This window comes from Nuphar pumila, chromosome 9 (genome assembly GCF_984573655.1).
Source record: "Nuphar pumila chromosome 9, dmNupPumi1.hap1.1, whole genome shotgun sequence".
NCBI classification, from domain to species: Eukaryota; Viridiplantae; Streptophyta; class Magnoliopsida; order Nymphaeales; family Nymphaeaceae; genus Nuphar; species Nuphar pumila.
The window spans coordinates 78,492,107-78,513,951 of record NC_143257.1 but is presented as its reverse complement, the minus strand read 5'-3'; the positions used below and the strand labels follow the sequence as shown (position 1 = coordinate 78,513,951).

The following is a 21,845-nucleotide window of genomic DNA, read 5'->3' as shown; positions in this document are numbered from 1 at the left end:
TAACTGCTTTTATTGATGCTGACTGGGGAGGAAATCCCAATGATCGTATCTCAATTACAGGTCTTTGCATTTTTTTAGGTGAATCTCTCATCTCGTGGAGATGTAAGAAGTAGCAAAAGGTCTCTCTATCATCCACTGAAGCTGAATATCAGGCTATGGCAATGACAACAATGAAAATCGTGTGGCTCAGAGGACTCCTTGGGGACATGGGTGTCCTCATCTCCTCACCCACCAAGCTCTGTTGTGATAACAAAAGTGCGATCTACATTGCAAGCAATTATACGTTTCACGAACGGACCAAGCATATCGAGATGGATTGCCACTACGTTCGAGATGAATTCCTCAGAGGAACTATCACATTACCATACGTCACTTCAGAATATCAACTAGCTGACTTCTTCACCAAAGCGCTCCCAACTCCACGATTTATGTTTCTTCTTTGCAAACTTTCGGTCTTCTCCCCGTAAAGTTTGAGGGGGCGTGTTAAATTATGTATATATATATACATATACTTATATATATATACATACGTATATATATAAGTATATATATACATATATGTATATATATACAGTTTTTCTTTTTCTTTCCTCAAAATACCCAATAGGAGTATTTTGGTAAAACCACATGTAATCTTTTTTTCTTTTTATATTTTTCTTTTCTTCCTTTTTCTTTTTTCTTTTTTCCTTTTTATTTTCAGCTTTTTGTAAGACCATAAGGGCCCCACACATGTAGTCGTTGGGGCCCCAACGATCAGATTTATGACCATTGGGGCTCCCAACGACTACATGGGAGCCCCTTGTGGTGACCTTCTTATGACTCCCTCCTCTATAAATAGAGGAGGTTTTTCCTCTTGTAAAGCAATGGGTTTTCACCCTTCTCTTTCTTTCTTCCATAATATTCAACTTATGACTTTAAGTCATTTTCTACTTTTGTGAGTTTTGTGTGTACACCTTTAGTGTTTGTGTTTGTGTTCTTGGCTCTTGTGGTCACTCTTAAAGAGTTCTTTTGCTCTATTGGTGGTTCCGCCTCTTTTCATTACAGTAGATGGATCATTGATTCGGGTGCCTCTAGACACTTGTGTGGAACTTCCCATAAATTTTCTAAGCTACACCCTATTGTTGAACCTCGCAATGTTATACTTGCTGATGGGAGATCTTCTCCTGTTGTAGGCCAGGGAAACATTCCTATATCCCCCACATTTCAATTGACTAATGTCCTTTATTTCCTGAGAACTTACTATCTGTTAGTCGTATTGCTAAGGAGAATAACTGTAGAGTGATATTTGATCCTGTGTGTTGTATTTTTCTGGACTTGCTGACGGGGAAGAGGATTGGTGGAGGCCATGAGGAGGGTGGTGTCTATTATCTTCATCAGCCAGTTAGATCTTTGAATTCTGTGTCTAAGCCATCTTCCAGTACCTATCAGTGGCATCTCCGTCTTGGTCATGTTCCTTTGCCAAAGCTTCGTAGACTTATTCCTCATATTTATCCATCTGATTCATTTCAATGTGACGCCTGTCATTTGGGCAAACATCACAAAAGCTCCTTTCCTTCTCCTCAGAGCCCATCGAGTCAAGTAATGTTTGAGATTTTGCATGTTGATGTATGGGGACCTAGTAGAGTACCTAGTCGATCTCAGTGCCTTTATTACTTAGTTATTGTTGATGATTTCTACAGATTGTCATGGGTTTTCTTAAAAAAAGAAAGGTCAGAGGTTGCCTCCATTCTTATGTCTTTTGTCATGAAATAAAGACTCAGTTTCATTCTCTTGTCAGGATTATCCACACTGATAATGCTCTCGAATTCAAATCCAATGAATTGTTACAATTTTATCGTAGCATCCGCCCTCAAACTACTTGTGCTCATACATCTCAGCAAAATGGTGTTGAAAACATAGGCATCTACTCGATGTTGCTCGTACTCTTATGTTGCAATCAAATATGCCACCATCATACTGGGGGGATGCTATTCTCACTGCTTGTTATCTCATTAATCGTATGCCGTCTTCATCCTTGGAAGAACAAATCCTTTTTCAAATTCTCTATCCTAACGCTCCACTATTCCTGATTTCTCCAAAAGTATTTGGATGCGTTTCCTTTGTTCATAAACTTGGACCTAACCGTGATAAATTATCTGCCCAAGCCATCAAGTGTGTCTTCCTTGGATATCCAAAAGATCAAAAAGGCTACCGGTGTTATGATCCCATCTCTCGTCGAGAGTATATTAGTACAAATGTATCTTTCTTTGAATCTGTTCCTTTTTTTTCTACCACTGCATCCAGACTACATGTTGAACATGGTGATACCCTGCCTCTTCCTATTCCTCCTTTTCCCTTGGAGTCGTTTTCTCAGACTATCTCTTAGTCTTCCCCAACTGCTCGGTATCATGATCCTCCTCTGGTGTCCACTCGCAGATAACCACCTGAATCAGCACCTACATCACCACCTTCTTTAGATGTAAGTTCTCCTGAAATTATTGAGATGTCTAATGTTGATGATGATAGAGCTATTGCTTTCATAAAAGGTAAAAGACAATGCACCTTACATCCTATTTCTAAGTTTGTTACAGAGGCACGACTTGGTGTTCACATGAATTTTTTTATCTCTGCTTTATTTGCCACTTCTATCCCACTTAATCATCATCAAACATTATTAGATCCTAAGTGTAAGCAAGCGATGCAGGTTGAGATGGATGCCTTGCTCACATGTGACACATGGGAGTTGGTTGTTCCTTCCATTGATGCAGATATTGTTGGATGTAAGTGGGTCTACACCATTAAGTATAACTTGGATGACTCAATCGAAAGATACAAGGCCCGGTTAGTCGCAAAAGGATATACTCAAACTATGGAGTTGACTTCTTTGAGACTTTTTCTCCAGCAACCCGTCTTGGGACTATTTGGTTGGTCATATCTGTAGCTATTCATTATGGGTGGAGTTTATGTCAGTTAAATAAGAAAAACGCCTTCTTATATGAGGATCTGTCTGAGACTGTGTACATGCAGCAACCTCTCGGGTTTGAGATTCACGGGGAGTGTAGCAAGGTGTGCAAACTAAAGAAAGCCATATATGGTTTTAAACAAAGTCCCTGTGCATGGTTTCAGAAGTTATTTGAAATTATGTTTGCATTTGGCTTCAACAGGTCATCTTCAGATCACTCCTTGTTTATCAAGAAAACCTCCGCTGGTATTGTGGTTATGGTTGTATATGTAGATGATATTATTCTTACAGGGAGTAGTGCAAAGGACATCTATGACACAAAGATTCATCTTCAGAAGCACTTTGTCACAAAAGATCTGAGATCTCTTAGATATTTCTTGGGCATAGAGGTGGCCAAAAACAATGAGGGGTTTGTTCTATCATAGAGAAAGTATCTACTTGACCTACTGCAGGAGACAGGGATGTTAGGCGCCAAACCAGCCAATATACCCATGGATCCTAAACTGCATATGTATGATGAAAAATCAGAACCAATTGACAGTAGAAGTTTTAGATCCTTGTTATCTCCTTAGCTGTGAGCAAGATAAGCCAATTCATGGACAAACCTACTCAAGTGCATTGACAGGCAGCTATGATGATTCTCAGGTATTTGAAATCTTCCCCTGAAAAGGGATTGCTATATAAACAAAGCTCCAACCTTGATATAATTGCGTACTCAAGATGCAGACTATGCAGGGGCCATCGATGATAGAAAGTCCACCACATGGTTCTGCGTGTTTGTCGGAGGAAACTTAATTACTTGGAGAAGTTAAAAACAAACTGTGGTAGCTCGTTCCAGTGCTAAATCAGAATATAGAGCTATGGCTCAAACAACTGCTGAAATGATGTGGGTTCAGTCTATTCTAAAGGATCTATAAGTGATGATTCCATCTCCAATGTTGATGATGTGTGATAATCGAGCAACCACCTATATAGCTAACAATCCAGTTTTTCATGAGAGAACAAAGTGTTAAAATGTATCTATTATATATATATATATATAATATATATATAATATATATATATATTCTGTATATTACAAAATACCCGATAGGGGTAGTTTTGTAATTTCACAATAGTTGTTTTAGAAAACAACTATTTTCATTTTTCATTTAAATGTATTTTTCCTTTTTTATTTTTTCCTTTTATTTTTTGTATTTTTTAAATAACAAAAAGGGGCTCCAACATATTGTCGTTGGAGCCCCCAACGGTCACAAATGTGACCGTTGGGGGCTCCCAACGACTCCATGGGAGCCCCCTTTTTGGCTCCCCTTTTGAGGCATTTTGCCTCCTCCTCTCTCTTCTTTTTGTATAAATAGGGGTGATCCCCTTATATATTTTTCATTCTTGAGAGCTTCTCTCTCTTTTCAATAAGAGGCTTTGTATATTGTTGCCTTCTTAAAGGCTTGTGCTTGTATTGTCCCTTCGTGGACTTGTGATATTGTCTCTTTCTCATTGTTGTATGTGCTTGTATGCACTCTTTATATTTCCGCAATATCTCATTACATGGTATCAGAGCCACTCGATTCTTGAAGGAAAGGTGTGGTTCGTGTTTTTTCATATCTAATAGATATCTTCTCACTTCTTGGCAACATCATGGAGACAAAAATTGACCTTTCTTTCAAGCTCAATGGAAAGAATTATATGATGTGGGCATCGGCAATGGAAAATAATCTCAAAGGGAAGAAGCTTTGGGGTTTTGTCATGGGTTCCGTTCCGGAACCTAAGCTTATGCTCACGAAGATTGAAGAAGGTCAAGAAAAGGCTCTTGAAGGAGATGCTCGCCTCAAGGCCATTGAAAGTCATCAAAAGGAAGTGGAAGATTGGGAAAGCAATCACGCAAAAATCCTTGCGTGGTTTATGAATAATGTGGAGCTTAAGGTATGTGCTAATATAGCTAAATTCCGTAGAGCCAATGAGGCTTGGTCCTTTATGAAGGGTATGTATACCCAAAAGGATCTTGCAAGAGCATACTTCTTGCAAGAAAAGATAAGAACCACCAAGCAAGGTGATTCTAGCATTCAAGACTATTATAGTGCTTTAAACCCACTATGGGATGAATTGGCTCTCTTGGAGCCAAAATGGGTTTCTATGGAAGACGTTGATTTAAGGCAAAAACAAATGGAACAAGAGCGATTGTTTCAATTTCTTTTTGGGCTACGTCCCGAATTTGAGCAAGTGAGATCTTCACTTCTCCATAGATCTATTTTTCCTCCTATTGAGGATGCTATTGCCGAAATCACTCAAGAGGAGACAAGGCTTGGCATGCGTAAGCATGTTGATGAAGTCCTTGCCGTATCCAAACCGGGTAATAATGTTAGAACCTATAAGCCTCCTCATTTTGGGAAACAAGGAAACTACAATGGAGGAAAAAAAATGATTGTTTGTCATTATTGCAATGAACCGGGTCACATTAGACCCGCTTGTCCTCAGCTTATTGGAACCTTTAAGCCTAAAGTGGCTTCTCTTGAGGAAACCACCACCAAAGAAGATGAAGGCAAGAACAATGACATCAAAGAAACTCTTGGACAAATATCTATGGCTCTCCAACAAATGCTAAAAGTTTCTTCCTCCACATCGGGTGCGGCTATTGCTTCATCATCTTCACCCGGTACGTATTCTTGGATCCTTGACTCCGGAGCTTCTTTTCATATGACCCCTCATGAAAATGCACTTGTTGATGTTTGCACCAATTCAAAGGACTCTTGTGTCTCTACGGCCGATGGAACTTTTTTAAAAATTTCAAGTATTGGTTCTTTTAAAGATTCACAAAATTTTTGTGTTCCAAAAGTAAGAGTTGTTCATAAACTAAATTTAAACCTATTTTCGGTTTCTCAAATTGCCGACCATGGATGTGAAATATCTTTCTCATCTAATGGTTGCTTTGTGCAGGATCTCCGGTCCGGGAAGCGGATTGGGCAAGGCCATAGAAAGGGAGACCTATATTATATGGACCATCTTGATCTCCCTACAAACTTTTTTTGTTCTTATGTCAAAGAAAAAAACATGGCAACTTGGCATAAAAGACTTGGTCATCCAAGTTATTCCAAAATGTATCTCTTTCCTTTTGGAAACAAATTTTGTAAGGAAAAAGAAATTAATTGCAAAGATTGCATTTTTGGAAAAATGAAGTCTATTCCATTTTCAACTAGAACTTTTCTTTCATCAAGGCCTTTTGAATTGGTGCATTCAGATGTTTGGGGGCCTTCTCCGGTTATGTCTAAAGGGGGTTATTCATATTATGTCACGTTTATTGATGATTTTACTCGGTATGTTTGGATTTATTTCCTTAGTCATAAATCGGAAGTATTTACTTTCTTTAAAGATTTTCATAAAAAGGTTCAAAATCAATTTCAAAGTAACATATCTATTTTAAGATCCGATTCCGGTGGCGAATACTTATCTCACGAATTCCAAAACTATTTAACCCAAAATGGCATTTGCCATCAAAAGTCATGTCTTAGGACTCCCCAACAAAATGGCCTAGCGGAAAGGAAACATAGGCACATTATTGAAACCGCTAGAACATTACTTATTTCTAAGAATATTCCAAAGAAGTTTTGGGCCGAAGCCGTCTTAACCTCAATCTATCTAATCAATAGAATGCCCTCTTCTAAGTTAAAAAATGCTTCTCCATATGAAAAACTCTTTAAATTTTCACCCGATTTCAATCGTCTTCGTATTTTTGGTTGCAAATGTTTTGTCCTATCACACAAAAGGGATAAGTTATCTCCAAAAGCAATTGAATGTGTATTTCTAGGATATGGTGAAAATCAAAAAGGGTATAGATGTTATGATTTTAAGAATGATAAATTATATATTTCAAAAGATGTAACATTTCTAAAAGAAGAAAACGGTTTTGATAAACTAGAAGAAACAAATGAAATTGACTATATATTCTTATATGATCTTATTGATGACATCCAAGAAGATTTTTTTGAAAACATTGATGATTCTCGTGAGGTATCCCCTCTTGACATAACACCCTCAAATGATAGTGATTCTAATATAAATGTTCATGATTGCGATACCAATATAAATGTTTACTCAAGAAGAAATCAAGAAAATCCTATTAGTGCCCTCGAAAAATACTCTCAAATTTCTGAATCCACTGAGGAACCACAAGTTAGGCATTCTTCTAGAATATCAATACCTCCAAATAGGTTTGTATCCTATGATTCCTTAACTCCCAACTATCGGGCATGTTTAATAACCTTACACTCTTATTTTGAACCGGCACACTATAATCAAGCTAAATCTATACCTCACTGGGTCGAAGCAATGCAAGTTGAACTTAATGCGCTAAAAAAGGCCAATACTTGGGAAATAGTTAATCTACCCTCACACAAAAAACCTATTGGTTGTCGCTGGGTCTTCAAAGTTAAAACTAAAAGCGATGGCTCTTTAGAACGATATAAAGCTAGATTAGTTGTTAAGGGATACTCCCAAGAATATGGCATTGATTACGAAGAAACATTCGCTCCTGTAGCTCGAATGACCAGTGTTAGGACTTTAATAGCTGTTGCATCAACCAAAAAATGGCCTATTTATCAACTTGATGTAAAAAATGCTTTTTTAAATGGAAGTTTAAGTGAAGAAGTTTATATGGATCCGCCACCCGGAATAAATCTTAAGCAAGGTCAAACTCTTCGGCTTTTAAAGGCATTATATGGCCTTAAACAAGCTCCTAAGGCTTGGTATGATCGTTTCAGTGATATCATGATAAAGTTAGGATTTCACTCTTGTTATACTTACACTGCTCTTTTTGTTAAACATGCAGGTTCTAGTATCGTAATTTTGTTGCTTTATGTTGATGATATGATTATCACTGGGAATGATCAAAATAATATTATTAATGTTAAAAATATGTTAAAAAATAATTTTGATATGTCTGACTTAGGTTTTCTCAGATATTTTCTTGGAATTGAAGTTGCATATTCTCCTAGAGGATATATTTTGTCACAGATGAAGCTTGCTGCAGATATATGTTCTAAGTCTGGGATTTCCGATGATAAGAAAGTAGAGACTCACGAGGTTATTAATGCCAAATTGCGGTTGGAGGATGGGGTTCTTCTGGAAGATCCTACACCTTACAGACAACTCATTGGGTCTCTTACCTATTTAACCATCACCAGACCAGATATCACTCATGCGGTTCACTCTGTTAGCCAATTTCAGCATGCTCCTACAACTGTGCATATGAGTGCTGTTCTCCGAATCATCCGCTACATTCGGAATACCATCAATAAAGGGCTATTTCTATCCTCCTCTTCTTCCTTGAATCTTCTTGCTTATACTGATGCAGATTGGGGAGGTAATCCCAATGATCGAGTCTCAACTACTGGTTTTTGTGTTTTTCTAGGAGACTCTTTGATTGCCTGGCGATGCAAGAAGCAGCAGAAAGTTTCTCTATCATCCACTGAAGTTGAGTACCGGGCTATGGCAACCACGACAATGGAACTTGTATGGCTTCGCAGTTTGCTTAAAGACATGGGAGTTGATATCACCGAAGCCTCAAAGCTTTGTTGCGACAACAAGAGTGCCATCTATATTGCGAGCAATCATACTTTTCATGAGCGTACAAAACATATCGAAATGGATTGCCACTATGTCCGTGACGAATTCTTGCGAGGAACTATTTCTCTTCCGTATGTCACTTCAGAATATCAGTTGGCGGACTTCTTCACTAAAGCTCTTCCGGCTCCTCGCTTCATGTTTCTTCTTGGCAAACTTTCCGTCATCTCCCCGTAAAGTTTGAGGGGCGGTGTTAAAATGTATCTATTATATATATATATATAATATATATTCTGTATATTACAAAATACCCGATAGGGGTAGTTTTGTAATTTCACAATAGTTGTTTTAGAAAACAACTATTTTCATTTTTCATTTAAATGTATTTTTCCTTTTTTATTTTTTCCTTTTATTTTTTGTATTTTTTAAATAACAAAAAGGGGCTCCAACATAGAGTCATTGGAGCCCCCAACGGTCACAAATGTGACCGTTGGGGGCTCCCAACGACTCCATGGGAGCCCTCTTTTTGGCTCCCCTTTTGAGGCATTTTGCCTCCTCCTCTCTCCTCTTCTTTTTGTATAAATAGGGGTGATCCCCTTGTATATTTTTCATTCTTGAGAGCTTCTCTCTCTTTTCAATAAGAGGCTTTGTATATTGTTGCCTTCTTAAAGGCTTGTGCTTGTATTGTCCCTTCGTGGACTTGTGATATTGTCTCTTTCTCATTGTTGTATGTGCTTGTATGCACTCTTTATATTTCCGCAATATCTCATTACACAAAGCACATTGAAGTTGATTGTCACTATATACGTGACTTAGTGCAAGCAGGGCATATTTCTACTTGACTTCTGAAAACCAAGTGGCAGACGTCTTCACCAAGCCTCTCGCAAGTGCCGGTTTCTCAAGATGTTGCAGCACGCTGAGCATGATAGATATATATGCTCCAGCTTGAGGGGGAGTGTTAAAATGTTCAATATTAATATTCATAATCCTTGGGGTGGTCATACATAATTTTGTATAATTACATATACCTATTTGTAATTTCGTTCCACCGAATCACCTATTTTAATAGGTGATTAGGGTTAATGAAGAATACACACTCTCTCTCTCTCGTCCATCTCTCTTTCTCTCGTCTCTCTAAAATACAATCTAGGGTTGACTGAAATCAACAGTACCAAAACCCAATCATTTGCCCAAGGCTTAGGAAACAACAGCCCTGCGTGCAACGAGGCTCTTTTCTCGAGTTAGGGAAAACCAATATCTCATTTCGTAACTCACCGCAGAGTTTGAACGTTGATACTTGCGCTCTTACGCTTGGCTAAGCTCTGTCGTCAACCCTGACAACCACGACAGTGGTTGAGACTACTGCAACAAAAAGAAGAGTGACATTTGCTATATATATCTATATATATATATATATATATATATATATATATATATATATATATATATATATATATATATATATAAGAAATAGCAGAGGCAACATCGAATGAAATCAATCGGGACCAGGATCGCGAAGCCGTATCCTAGATATAAAGGCGTACATAAAAACATCTGCCAAGGTGCAAAGCGCAGGGCTAAGAAAGAATAAACAAAAAGTACAATAGACAAGGACCAGGATCACGAAACCGCGTCCTGGAAGTAAATGAACAAGCATACACGAATAATTGCCATGGTGCAAAACGCGGGGCATAAGGAAATTAAAAGACTGCAAAGGAAAGAGCGAAAGCAAAGGACCAGGAACACGAAACCGCGTCCTGGAAGTAAAAGGCAAGAAAGAAAAGGAAAGCCTTGGCACATATAGCGCGATGACAACGAAAAGTAAAGTGCAGAAAGGAAAAGGATCAAGATTGCGAAATTGCGTCTTGGAAGTAAAGATGTATATATATATATAAATGTCTTGATTTCTTTGTTAAGTCCTTTGCTTGCGAGTGTAAGTGAGCATCGTCTCGGGTTGCGTAGCACGAGAAGACTCCGTGGTGCAACCTGCAAAACCATTTTGTCAATACGTCGCACGGTATAAAGATAACCTCATTAGGGCTGCTGAGAGTGCTCAAGTCAAAACGAGAACAAGCCGAATAAAGCAGGGGCTTGCCCCTTGTCGAAAAGCAAACAGGGTAGGGGGGCTTTCCCCCTGCCGAGAGCAGACAGGGGCTCTGTCCCCTGCCGAATACAAACCAGCCAAAAGCAGACAGGGTAGGGCCCTGCCCTGCCCCCTGCTAAACACCAACCAGGCACGGGGGCCTACCCCCTGCTGAAAACAGACAGGGCAGGGCCCTGCCCTACCCCATGCGGAAGACCGATCGGGTAGGGGGGGCTGCCCCACCCCTGCCAGAACCCAACGGGGCAGGGGGTTTGCCCCTTGCCGAAACCGATTGAGGCAGGGGGGCTTGCCCCCTGCCAAACTGATCGAGGCAAGGGGGCTTGCCCCTTGCCGGCAAAACCTCAAGGCAGGGGGGGTAATAACCCACTGTTGGAGACCCAACAAGGCAGAGGGTACACCCCTCTGCCAGAAAAACACAAGGCAGGAGGGCCACCCCCTGCCGAAGAAACAGTAAGGCAGGGGGGGGGGGGCGCCCCCTGCCAAAGAAGAAGCAAGGCAGGGGGGCCACCACCCTGCCGAAAACAAGTAAGGCTGGGTGATAAAACCTTCGATCGACTAATTAAATTTAAATAAAGAGTTTTCACGCTGCTGATATTTCGGCTTTCCTTTAAATAAAGACAAGTAAGGCTGGGGCCACCACAAGGCGGTGTGGCGGTCGACTAAGAAAATCATTAGTCGAGTGCTGTTAAATTTTTTAGAAAACAGACATTCTGTCCGGTCGACTGATAAAACCTTCGATCGACTAATTTGACAAAAATGATATTTTGCTTAGAAAATTTGGCGCGAAAGGATTAGTCGGCTGGTGAGTCTATTGGTTGACTAATAAACATATAAAATTAAATAAAGAGTTTTCTAAAAAGATTTTCATGAAGGGTTCTTTTAGAAAAGTTTTTCTAAAGACTTTTTAGGTGAAATGCAATTGAAATATGCACTCTAATTAAGGCTCTTACAAGAATCTAAGACTTTTAATAAATTTTACATTTGTACACTAGTCTTCAAAGATTCTTCATCGAATTCTTCAATTCTTGTCATCTTTCTTCATTGCCTTAGCTGAAATGCAGTTGATTCACTTGTTCATCATCAAAACCTTGTACTTGAAGTATCATGTATGGCTTCATTGTCGTAACACACCCCCCTGCCAGAAAACAAAATGAGGCAGGGGCCTTGCCTTCTGCCGACAAAACAACAGGGCAGGGGCCATTCGACCCCCTGCCAAAAAAACCACGAAGGGCAGTGGGGGCTCCGTCCCCCCTGCCGCCAAACAGAGGGAAAGGGGGGTCTGCCCCCTTCCCTTACCGAGAAAACCCCAAGGCAGGGGGGCATGCCCCCTGCCGGAGCTGTAGGCAGAGGGGGGGAGGTTTCGTTCCCCTCTGTCGGAAGACTGGAAGACGAGGGAGAGGGAGACTCATACCAAGAAGTCGCCGGTGGTCGGGGAACGTCGGCAGACGACGCCTGACGGAGGCGGACGGCGAGAGGGAGAGGGAGCCGAGGGCGAGAGGAGAGAGAGAGGGACGAGGTTGCCCCTCGCACAACCTCGCCTGAGCCTTTTTAAAGGCTCAGGCGAAGGTTCTAGAGACCGGGTCCGAGTCGAACCCGATCCGACCTGGACCTGACCTCTCTCTCTCGGATCCGATCCGGATCCGGTCGAGTGGTCCAGATCCAGCCCATGTTCGGCACACCGGGTCTGGTGTGTCAGACACGCGAAGTGCCCGATACGGACGTGTCTGACACGACACACAGATTTTTTTTTCACAGGTTTTACAGCAGGGTCCGGAACTTGGTGGTATAGTCCACCAGGTTCATGCTTCATTGTGTCATCTCCAAGAATTCTTGTTGTTTCCGGTCACGAGTATACTAAAGAAAATATGTCTCCAGGAATGCCTCCTGGAAGACTCCCTAGGGAATAGGATCCATCCCTACAAAATTGATTGTTCGAACAATATCCCACCATTTCCTTGCATCGCCCTTCAACCGATAAGTGCCGAAGTTTGTCTGCCTATCCTCAAGTACAGGTTGAACACGAAAGACCCGTTTAGTTTCTTCAATCCAACTCTCAGCCATTTTTGGGTTAGCCTTTCCGAAAAAAGTTGGTGGGTCGAGCTTCAAAAAAATTTCATACGTCACCAGATTGACGTTTTGATGTACACCAACAACTGTTGTTTGCTCATTCTGGTTACACAATTGCGTATTCATCGCTTGAGCTAAGTCAATGAGGGTTTCTATGACGAAACACCTCTTCTCCTGCCATTCATTGGCCGCGTTCACACTGGTGTTGGCTTGTCGATACATCTATGAATCATTTCATTAAAATACATACTTTACAATCTATGAATCTATTTAATTGTAATATTCCTACAATTATTATCAAGTATATCTATATCTATATATATATACATTTTTAAAATAGCACCAATGTAACATAAATAGCTGAGATGAATTATACTCACAGGGCGTTTGTCGGGTTGCTGTATGACCACGATTCATGAATTTCTGTTCCCAGACTCTGATACCAAAACTGTAATGTCCCGAAACTTAAGAAAATTTTCAAGGAAATTAATATTTTTTTTTTTCAAGTATAGATTGAAAATGGATAGCGTCATAGCCCCGAACATTAAACAAAACGCAGCATAGAAATCCTACCTTTTTAAATGCGTTTTTCCTCCTTGCTGCAGTAGCTGTGTGAAGACACCCCCTTTTTTTTATTTTCTGAACCGTATATGAGAGAGAGAGAGAGAGAGGTCACGATTGATAGGTTTATATGGTTTTTTTCTGTGAGAGAGAGAGAAAAGGTCGTGAGATAGAGATAGAGATAGAGAGAGGAGTTAGAGATAAACTGGGGTTTCGGTTTCCCCCTTTTGTCTCCAACACTCTATGAATGGGGAACTCCACGAGTAGTGGTTCTTCCCCCCCCCGCCCCTTTTTTCTTTTTCATTGAAGTGGCCACACTTTTTTTTTAAAAGAATCGCGAGTTTGGATCTTCTACACGGGGACCCATGATCCATTATGTTTTTGGGTTCATATTTGGACTATCCGGGTCCATTCAAAGATCCAGATTTCCTGAAACTTAATTTCGAGATCCAAACATCCGGTATCCGATTAAAATGTCATGGATCCAAACAAAAAGTTATGGGTTCCATATTAAAATTCAATTCCAAGATCCGATTTAGATTCGTGGATCCACATAAAATGCTATGGATTCAAATCCAAATCTAACTGGACCATTTCGTTTCCAATAAAAAGTCCCATTATGATATCGGGGATCCGACATTACAGATCCAAACAAGCCTTCTGGGATCCAATATTAGATATCCAAATAAGGTATCTAGGATCCGCTACCAAAGATCCGAATAAAGTATTTGGGATCCAATTTAATTCAAATTAAAAAAAAGAAGCCCTCCTGTAATATTTCGGCCATGAAAATTCAAGTTTAACTATGTGACAAAATTCACAAGCGTTACAATTATTTTGCAGACTTTATATATGTGCGCTAACATATCAGAGAAACTCCGCTTCTTTGTATGGATTCCCTAGCGAAAAGGTTGATTTGCAGTTATTTTCTCGTTAAGTTTTCTGTTGTACATGATAAGTATCTAATGTCATAAATTATATGGTATAGGATTTACATATTATCACTTTGCAGATAAATAATTGAAACTTTTGCTTTACATGTTTGATCCTATGTTACATGGAGGATTGGGATACGATGCAGATACACTTGGTACAGTACAATACCTTTAAAAATTTAGAATACAGGGACATGGCCATACACATGCATTGATGTATGTATGTGTATTGAAAAATGATCTTAAATCACTATAGTTAGGAACATCAAACAATGAAACTAGGTTGAAATTGGAATCTGATGTAATTGATGACAAATTTTACAAGAAAAAGAACTCAGGTGAATCCAAATAAGTTCATAAAAAGAAATAGATAAAGTTAATAGCACAATGTTGACTGTGTCCATAAAGTGTTTGAGTGTCGTGTCTCGTCAACATGTGACACATGCTAAGAAAAGTGTCTGTGTGACTTACGTTTGATCTTTTCCTTTCCAGCTTTTTTTTTAAGTTTGATGCCCTTTGATTCACCATACTGTTATAAGATATCAAGATAATAAACTTTGTAGTTTTATTTCCGATGGATAGCCGGGCATCTTTATTTTTCTGTCACGTTTGGATTCTTTTTTTTTTTCAAACATGAGTATGTAATTATGGTTCTCTTTTTGTTTTTTTTGCTGTGGAATTTGGATGCAGATTATCTGGAATTCATCTACACGGTCAGAGTTGCTAAAGTTTGTGGATCAGCAGCGTGGAAGCCAAGGTCCTGATGGTTCATATGATCTGATAGAAGCTCAGTCTTTTACATATCAAGCACTATCTAAAGAGCTCCATATAGGCAATGTTTACTTAAGGGTTTATAATGAACAACCAGATTTTGAAATAAGTGACCCAGACACCTTCTGTATTGCCCTCCTTGACTTTATATCACGGTTGGTACATACTAAAACTTCTACTGTAGAATCAGAAGACGATGAATCTGTTATAAAGGGTTTGGTTTCTGGGTCAATTGAATCTGAGACAAGTACTGTAAAATTACCAAATGAGGAACAGAAAATTCAGGACAGATCTTCAATAACTTCTGATGGAGAACTAGCATATAAAGAGGATATGGAAGTTGTTAGGCACCTTCATGTTGCATTGACATCCCTTCAGGTAATATTTATAATGATTCATGTTAGTTTCCCAGTTTTGGATCTGATGCATGATTGACAATCATTGATTGTCATTTGCAAATTGCAGAATTTACTGACAAACAGTCCCAGACTTGCAGCAACTTTTTCTACCAAAGAACAACTGGTTCCTCTTTTTCAGTGCTTTTCTGTACCTGTCGCTTGTGAAAGCAAGATTTCACAGCTTTGTCTCAGTGTGTTATCACAGCTTACTGCATATGCTCCTTGTGTTGAGGCTATGGTTGCAGAGAGTGCAAGCGTACTCCTTTTGTTGCAAATGTTGCATAGCTCTCCAAATTGCAGAGAAGCAGCTCTTCATGTTCTATATGCATTGGCAAGCACTCCTGAGCTTGCATGGGCTGCAGCCAAACATGGAGGTGTTGTTTACGTTCTGGAACTTCTTTTGCCTTTGCAAGGTAATCTTTTTTTTTTTTGTGTTAGATCTTGTGCTTGGAATGTTGCTGGCATGTTTTGAAACATAACTATATGCATGATGTGATGATGTCACATTATTGAATGTTTTGAACTTCTGCGTCATGCATCAGCTCTTATAGTTGGCAATTAGCAGTTAGCTTACATGCAATCAATCCCAAGAGATGGTCTGTGGTAGATAGTCCTCTTTTATTTTGCATTGCTATATACTTAGTGGGAGGTATTTTGACCATTGTTTTGAAATTAGTAAAATCAAGACCAGACTGAGGCTTTATTTTTGCCAAGATATTATATGTACCATGCAGTGGATGAATTTTGCATTGATATGTGAAAAGGGAAGGAGAGGTGACAAACATCATTGATGATTTGCTAAACACATCTCCATTGGTAAACGTAATTCTCTTGCAATGTAGGACATGTCTAAGAAGGCCAATAGTAGTTTCATCCAACCCATACTTGAACCTTTTAACCAACTTGGGTGTTCATAGATTCAACTAATCTGAACATAGTTCAATCCTATGTCACAGGGACTTGGCCAACTGGGTGCCGCACCCGCGTCGACCCGATGCGAAGTGGGTGCGGCACCCGGTATGGTCAACCTGACCCTGGGTGCGGTCAATGCACCCAGGGTCATTTATGTCCAACTTTTGGACTTTATATATATATTTTAGCCGCAGCCCCGCACCCCCGCACCCAAGTTTTTTGAAACTGCCACACCCGCACCCATGTGACATAGGTTCAATCTAATAATGTAAAACCAGGGTTCAGCTTACTTTGTCACACAAGGGGCATGTTACACTGTTCACGTTGTTCGGTTGCACGGGTATGAAAAGGATATTGGAATCATTCAAGATATGTATGAGGGAGTTGTAACTGACTGTTAGAACTATGTCTGGGACTCTGGAGAGACTGGTATGTTCCCTATTCCTGTTGGGTTACACCAAAGGTTTGCTTGAAGCTCAATTATTTTTCCATTAGTCATAGAAGTATCATTTTCTATGCAAGTGGAGGTCCATGATGTATGCTGTTCGCAGATGATAAAATACTTGATAGCAAGGATAGAGGTGTACAAAGAAAACTAGAAATTTGGACTACATTAGAGAAAATGTCCAAATGGTTTAAGAATTAGTAGACAAAGACAGAAAATATGAAATGCAAGTTTTGTGTTTAATTAGTGCGAAAAATGTTACAAAAATACAAGATCATCAATTCATTAATGCATAAGTCTCGATATTTAGGTTCTATTATACACCAAGATGGTGTTGAAGATGATGTCACCAATACAGTTGGTGTTGGCTCGATCAAATGGAGGCAAGTTAGTGGCATGTATATGAGAAAAGAGTTCTTGTACAGTTCAAAGGATGGTTTTACAATGTTACTCACTTTTATTTGATTCTGAGTTTTAGGCAACTAAGAAGTGATGACAAGAGCGAATTGTTGCAGAAATGCATATGTTAAGATGGACTGGAGTTACAGAAAGGTATAAGATTAGAAATTTGATATATCAAAAATAAATATATCAGAAAGCATCTAGAAGTTCTACCAGTAAAAGAGAAGATTAAAGAATGTCCTGTAAGATGGTTTGAGCATGTTGGATGGAGGCCTGTTGTGGCATCTGTAAGAAAGGTGGACATGATGCAAGTGGGAGGAATTAGAAAGAATTGAAAGGAGACAATGAGAGGTGATACAAAAGACTATAAGGTATTCAAAGTTGTGTTAGATAGGAAAGAATATAGAAATAAGACTCATTAGTTGGGACAAAACTTGATGATGATGACTTATAGCAATAAACAAAAATACTCTGAACTTCTCTCTCATTCTGTCGGGGATACAAGGGACAAAATTAAGGTATTGAAAATTCATTGTCTGTGTGATTTCTAAAGGATATAATTTATTTTCTATTGTTAATAAACATTGAGCTGTCATTTTTGTCTCTGATATCTGCTTACAGGTTGACTTCTTTACCGTCATCCTTTGACACTTTCTAGTATCGCGCTGTGGGGAGGGTGTTGTGTGTTCTCCTTGGAACACAAATTCGCGTGTTTCGGTGTGTACGGAAGAATATCTTGGGACCCGCGATAATTCATATGCCAATGTTGCCCACGATAACTTTATAATAAAATAACATATAAAAAAGGTAGATATGCTTTTGACTAAAATGTCTTCTCGTAAGATAGATATGCGTTGGACGAAAATGTCCTCCTGCTCCCCGTAAATAGATTTGCATGTTCCGCCTTTGTTTTTAGCTTGTGCTACAACACATGGCCGCCTTCTCGTTCCTGCCTTGTGTTAGATAATTTTTTTTTCGGGTTCGTTCCTACCTTGTGGAGATAACTATAAATCGAACGACTGGTTCGATCATTGGTGGGCGTCATAGGGGGATTTATCGGCCATCTCGCTTTTACAGTATTCTCTTCGTTTTTGTTAGGCAGTATGAAAAAAGCAATGATGCACAAACATTCCAACAAGTGCCATTAAAGCGTGGCGAGTACCTTTCCATGTCATCATGCTATTATTGAAGAATGTATGTCGTCGTGAGTGTCATTAAGGCGTTTTGTTATTGTAGGTAGATTTTGGCGTTTCGACGGTTGGAAACTTGAAGATATTTGTAAGGCGGTGGGATCTGTTGACAAGAATGTTTGGTTACAGATGCGAGCAAGGGCCTCTACCCCATCTGGTATCGTCCATTCACTGAGTATATGCAATGTAACGCAAATCGCAGTTGTAGTAGCATGTATATCGATTTGTGAGATATTGTTTTGTTGTTAATATCGATTTGTAATGTATTATGTTGAATTCCCGTATATCGATTTGTAAAATATTATGTGTTTTCTAGTGTCGATTTGTGAGATATTGTTTTCTTTGTTAATATCGATTTGTAATATATTATGCTGAATTACCATATATCAATTTGTAAGATATTATGTGTTTTCTAGTATCGATTTGTGAGATATTGTTTGGTTTGTTAATATTGATTTGTAATATATTATGCTGAATTGTCGTATATCGATTTGTAAGATATCATGTGTTTTCTAGTGTCGATTTAAGAGATATTGTTTTGTTTGTTAATATCGATTTGTAATATATTATGTTAAATTGCCGTATATCAATTTGTAAGATATTATGTGTTTTCTAGTGTCGATTTGTGAGATATTGTTTTGTTTGTTAATATCGATTTGTAATATACAACAACAACAACAACTACGCCTTCATCCCAAAACAATTGGGGTCGGCGATATGAACCAACAAAGAAAATCATTCTGGGTCTTCCACATGAATCCTTCTCCTCCATTCATTTCTATCCAATGCCATGTCCTCGGTGAGGTTCAAAGCATTCATATCCTTTCCTATCACCTCCATCCATGTCTTCCTAGGCCTACCTCGACCTCTTTTAACTAATATATTTTCCCATTTCTCCATCCTTCTAACTGGAGCATCATTAGGCCTTCGTCGAATATGTCCAAACCACCGTAAACGATTCTCTCTCATCTTATTTTCAATGGGTGCAACGCCTACCTTCTTACGTATCTCCTCGTTCTGAATCTTATCTTTTATTGTATTTCCACACATCCATCTCAGCATACGCATCTCAGCTACACTCATTTTTTGAATATGATGTCTCTTGGTAGCCCTACATTCCGTACTATATAGTAAAGCGGGCCTATATGCTGAATTGCCATATATCGATTTGTAAGATATTATTTGTGAGATATTGTTTTGGTTGTTAATAGCGATTTGTAATAATATTATGCTGAATTGCCGTATATCGATATGTAAGTTATTATGCTAAATTGCCTTATACCGATTTGTAATATATTATGTTGACTTGTCGTATATCGATTTGTGAGATATTATGTATTTTCTAGTGTCGATTTGTGAGATATGGTTTTGTTTGTTAATATCGATTTGTAAGATATTATGTTGAATCTTTGATACTTTGATTCATTCAATCGTTTCTTTGACTTGCTTAACTAGTAGTCGTTTTTATATACATCTTGAATAAATTGTAGTAAACGTATGCGTTGGCTAACACAAATTGATATTTTGCTCATGACAGTGTTGAACATATCAACTAGTTGCAGTGAAGATGATGTATCTCAATCATTGGAAAGTCATGGAGCAACGGACAATCATACTATCGACGCACCTGAAGAAGTGAATATGTGCGCTAATGATGCACATGATAAGAAGGGTGTATGCATTGGATTCACTCTTGACTTGAATATTCCAGTGGACGAAATGCAATTCGATAATGAGGTAGACGATCATGACAGTGCACTTGACAAAGGTGCAGACACCTCAAGTCTACATGATAGTACACTTGACTCTGTTCCCGTAGAGGGAATGCAATTTAGTAATGAGGAATCTGCATACAAATTTTATAATGATTATGCCTTAAAACTTGGCGTCAGTGTTAGAAGATACTTTTGGGCAAAAAATGCACAAGGTGTCTTGGTGAGAAAGACATGTTTGTTCTAAGCAAGGTTGGAAGAAGTCAAGTGAAAATCCAACAAAGAGCAAGCCAGATTCAAGATGCGACTGTCCAACGAGAATGGTGTTAAAAAGACTCCCGAATGGAAAATATATAGTTCGTATTTTAATCAATGATCATAACCATGAATGCCGCTTCATTTATGACTCCTATGTTAAGGTCACATCGTAAAGTAACTGACGCCCATGCTGCAATTGCTAAAATGGCTGATAGTGCCGACATTGCACTAAAGAAGGCATACAATTTGTGCACGGACGTAGATGGTGGTCGCGAGAATGTACCATTCACACCTATGGATCTAAAAAACCACTTGAGAAGGAAGAGGTCATAAAATATGAAGAATGGAGGAATATGTTCTTTGGTTGATTACCTACAGAAAAAATCAAATATTGACCCTGGTTTCTTTAGTGCAATGCAATTGGATGAAGATGGGTATGCTGTGAATATGTTTTGAGTAAATTCAAAGTCAAGAGCAGATTATGAATGCTTCAATGATGTGTTTGTTTTTTATACGACAGTGAAGATTAATATGGAACAATGGCCATTTGCACAGTTTGTCAGAGTGAACCATCACTCACGGAGTTGCATATTAGGCGACGTTTTTTTGTATGACCAGATCAAGGAAACCTTTGAGTGATTGTTCAGAGTATTTACACAGGCAATGAATGAGAAGCACCCTAAAGCTGTACTTAGAGATGGTGATCATGCAATTGCGGCTGTAGTGTCTCATCTATGACCATATGCACATCATCGCCTATGTTTCTGGGATATTTTTCAAAATGCAGCAAAGAACATATGACACATTTTTAATCAGAAGACAGGGTTTGATAAAAAGTTTAGACAATATGTACTTGAGAGCATAGACGAGGTCACTTTTATGTCTGATTGGGAGCAAATGATTCAGATGTATGACCTTGAAGACTGTGTGCAGTTACAACATTTATATGCAGACAAAGAGAAGTGTGCATTGGCATATGGAAGACAATACTTTTGTGCAGGTATGATAAGCACACAAAGAGCTGAATCTATGCATGCCACACTGAAAAAAATCCGGCCTGTAACTTTGGGCATGAAAATATTGACGCGACCTGCAGATCTGTATACACTAATTGTATTTGAATGGACTAAGAATGAGGTTGTACAGGTCATGAATTACAATATATAAGGACGTATGCAACATGAGAATATGCATAAATACCATGTTGTATGAGAGGCCGAAGAACATTTAAAAAGGCATGAAGCATATGTTACGTACAATATTGACAACGAAACAGTTGAATGTACGTGCAAAATGTTTGAATTCAAAGGTATTTTATGTCGTCATGCATTAAAGACACTTAATTAAGACAAGATACAAGAAATACCTGAGTCATATATAATGCGAAGATGGACGAGGCAAGCAAAAGATTGAACTGTTGGATACAAATAATGTCAATCCATCTAGTGTTGATGAGAAGTGCCACATAGCCTCTTGTTACCAACAGCTATGCAGGTCACTTATGCATGTTGCGGATTTGGCATCGAAAAGCGAAGAAGCCTATGTATGTATGAGAAAAGTGTCAAGAAAATTACTTAAAAAAGTGTAGTTAATTCA

The 21,845-nt window shown here is 38.9% G+C and overlaps 1 protein-coding gene across 1 annotated transcript in view; it reads left to right on the top strand.

Moving 5' to 3' along the window:
- Window positions 1-21,845, top strand: part of GRV2 (DNAJ heat shock N-terminal domain-containing protein) — a 247,129-nt gene that overhangs the window by 168,958 nt on the left and 56,326 nt on the right. Inside the window, exons 17-18 of the mRNA XM_090017668.1 lie at window positions 14,852-15,310; window positions 15,398-15,743. Coding sequence (XP_089873794.1) covers window positions 14,852-15,310; window positions 15,398-15,743 — 805 coding nt within the window. The remainder of the gene's footprint in view (window positions 1-14,851; window positions 15,311-15,397; window positions 15,744-21,845) is intronic.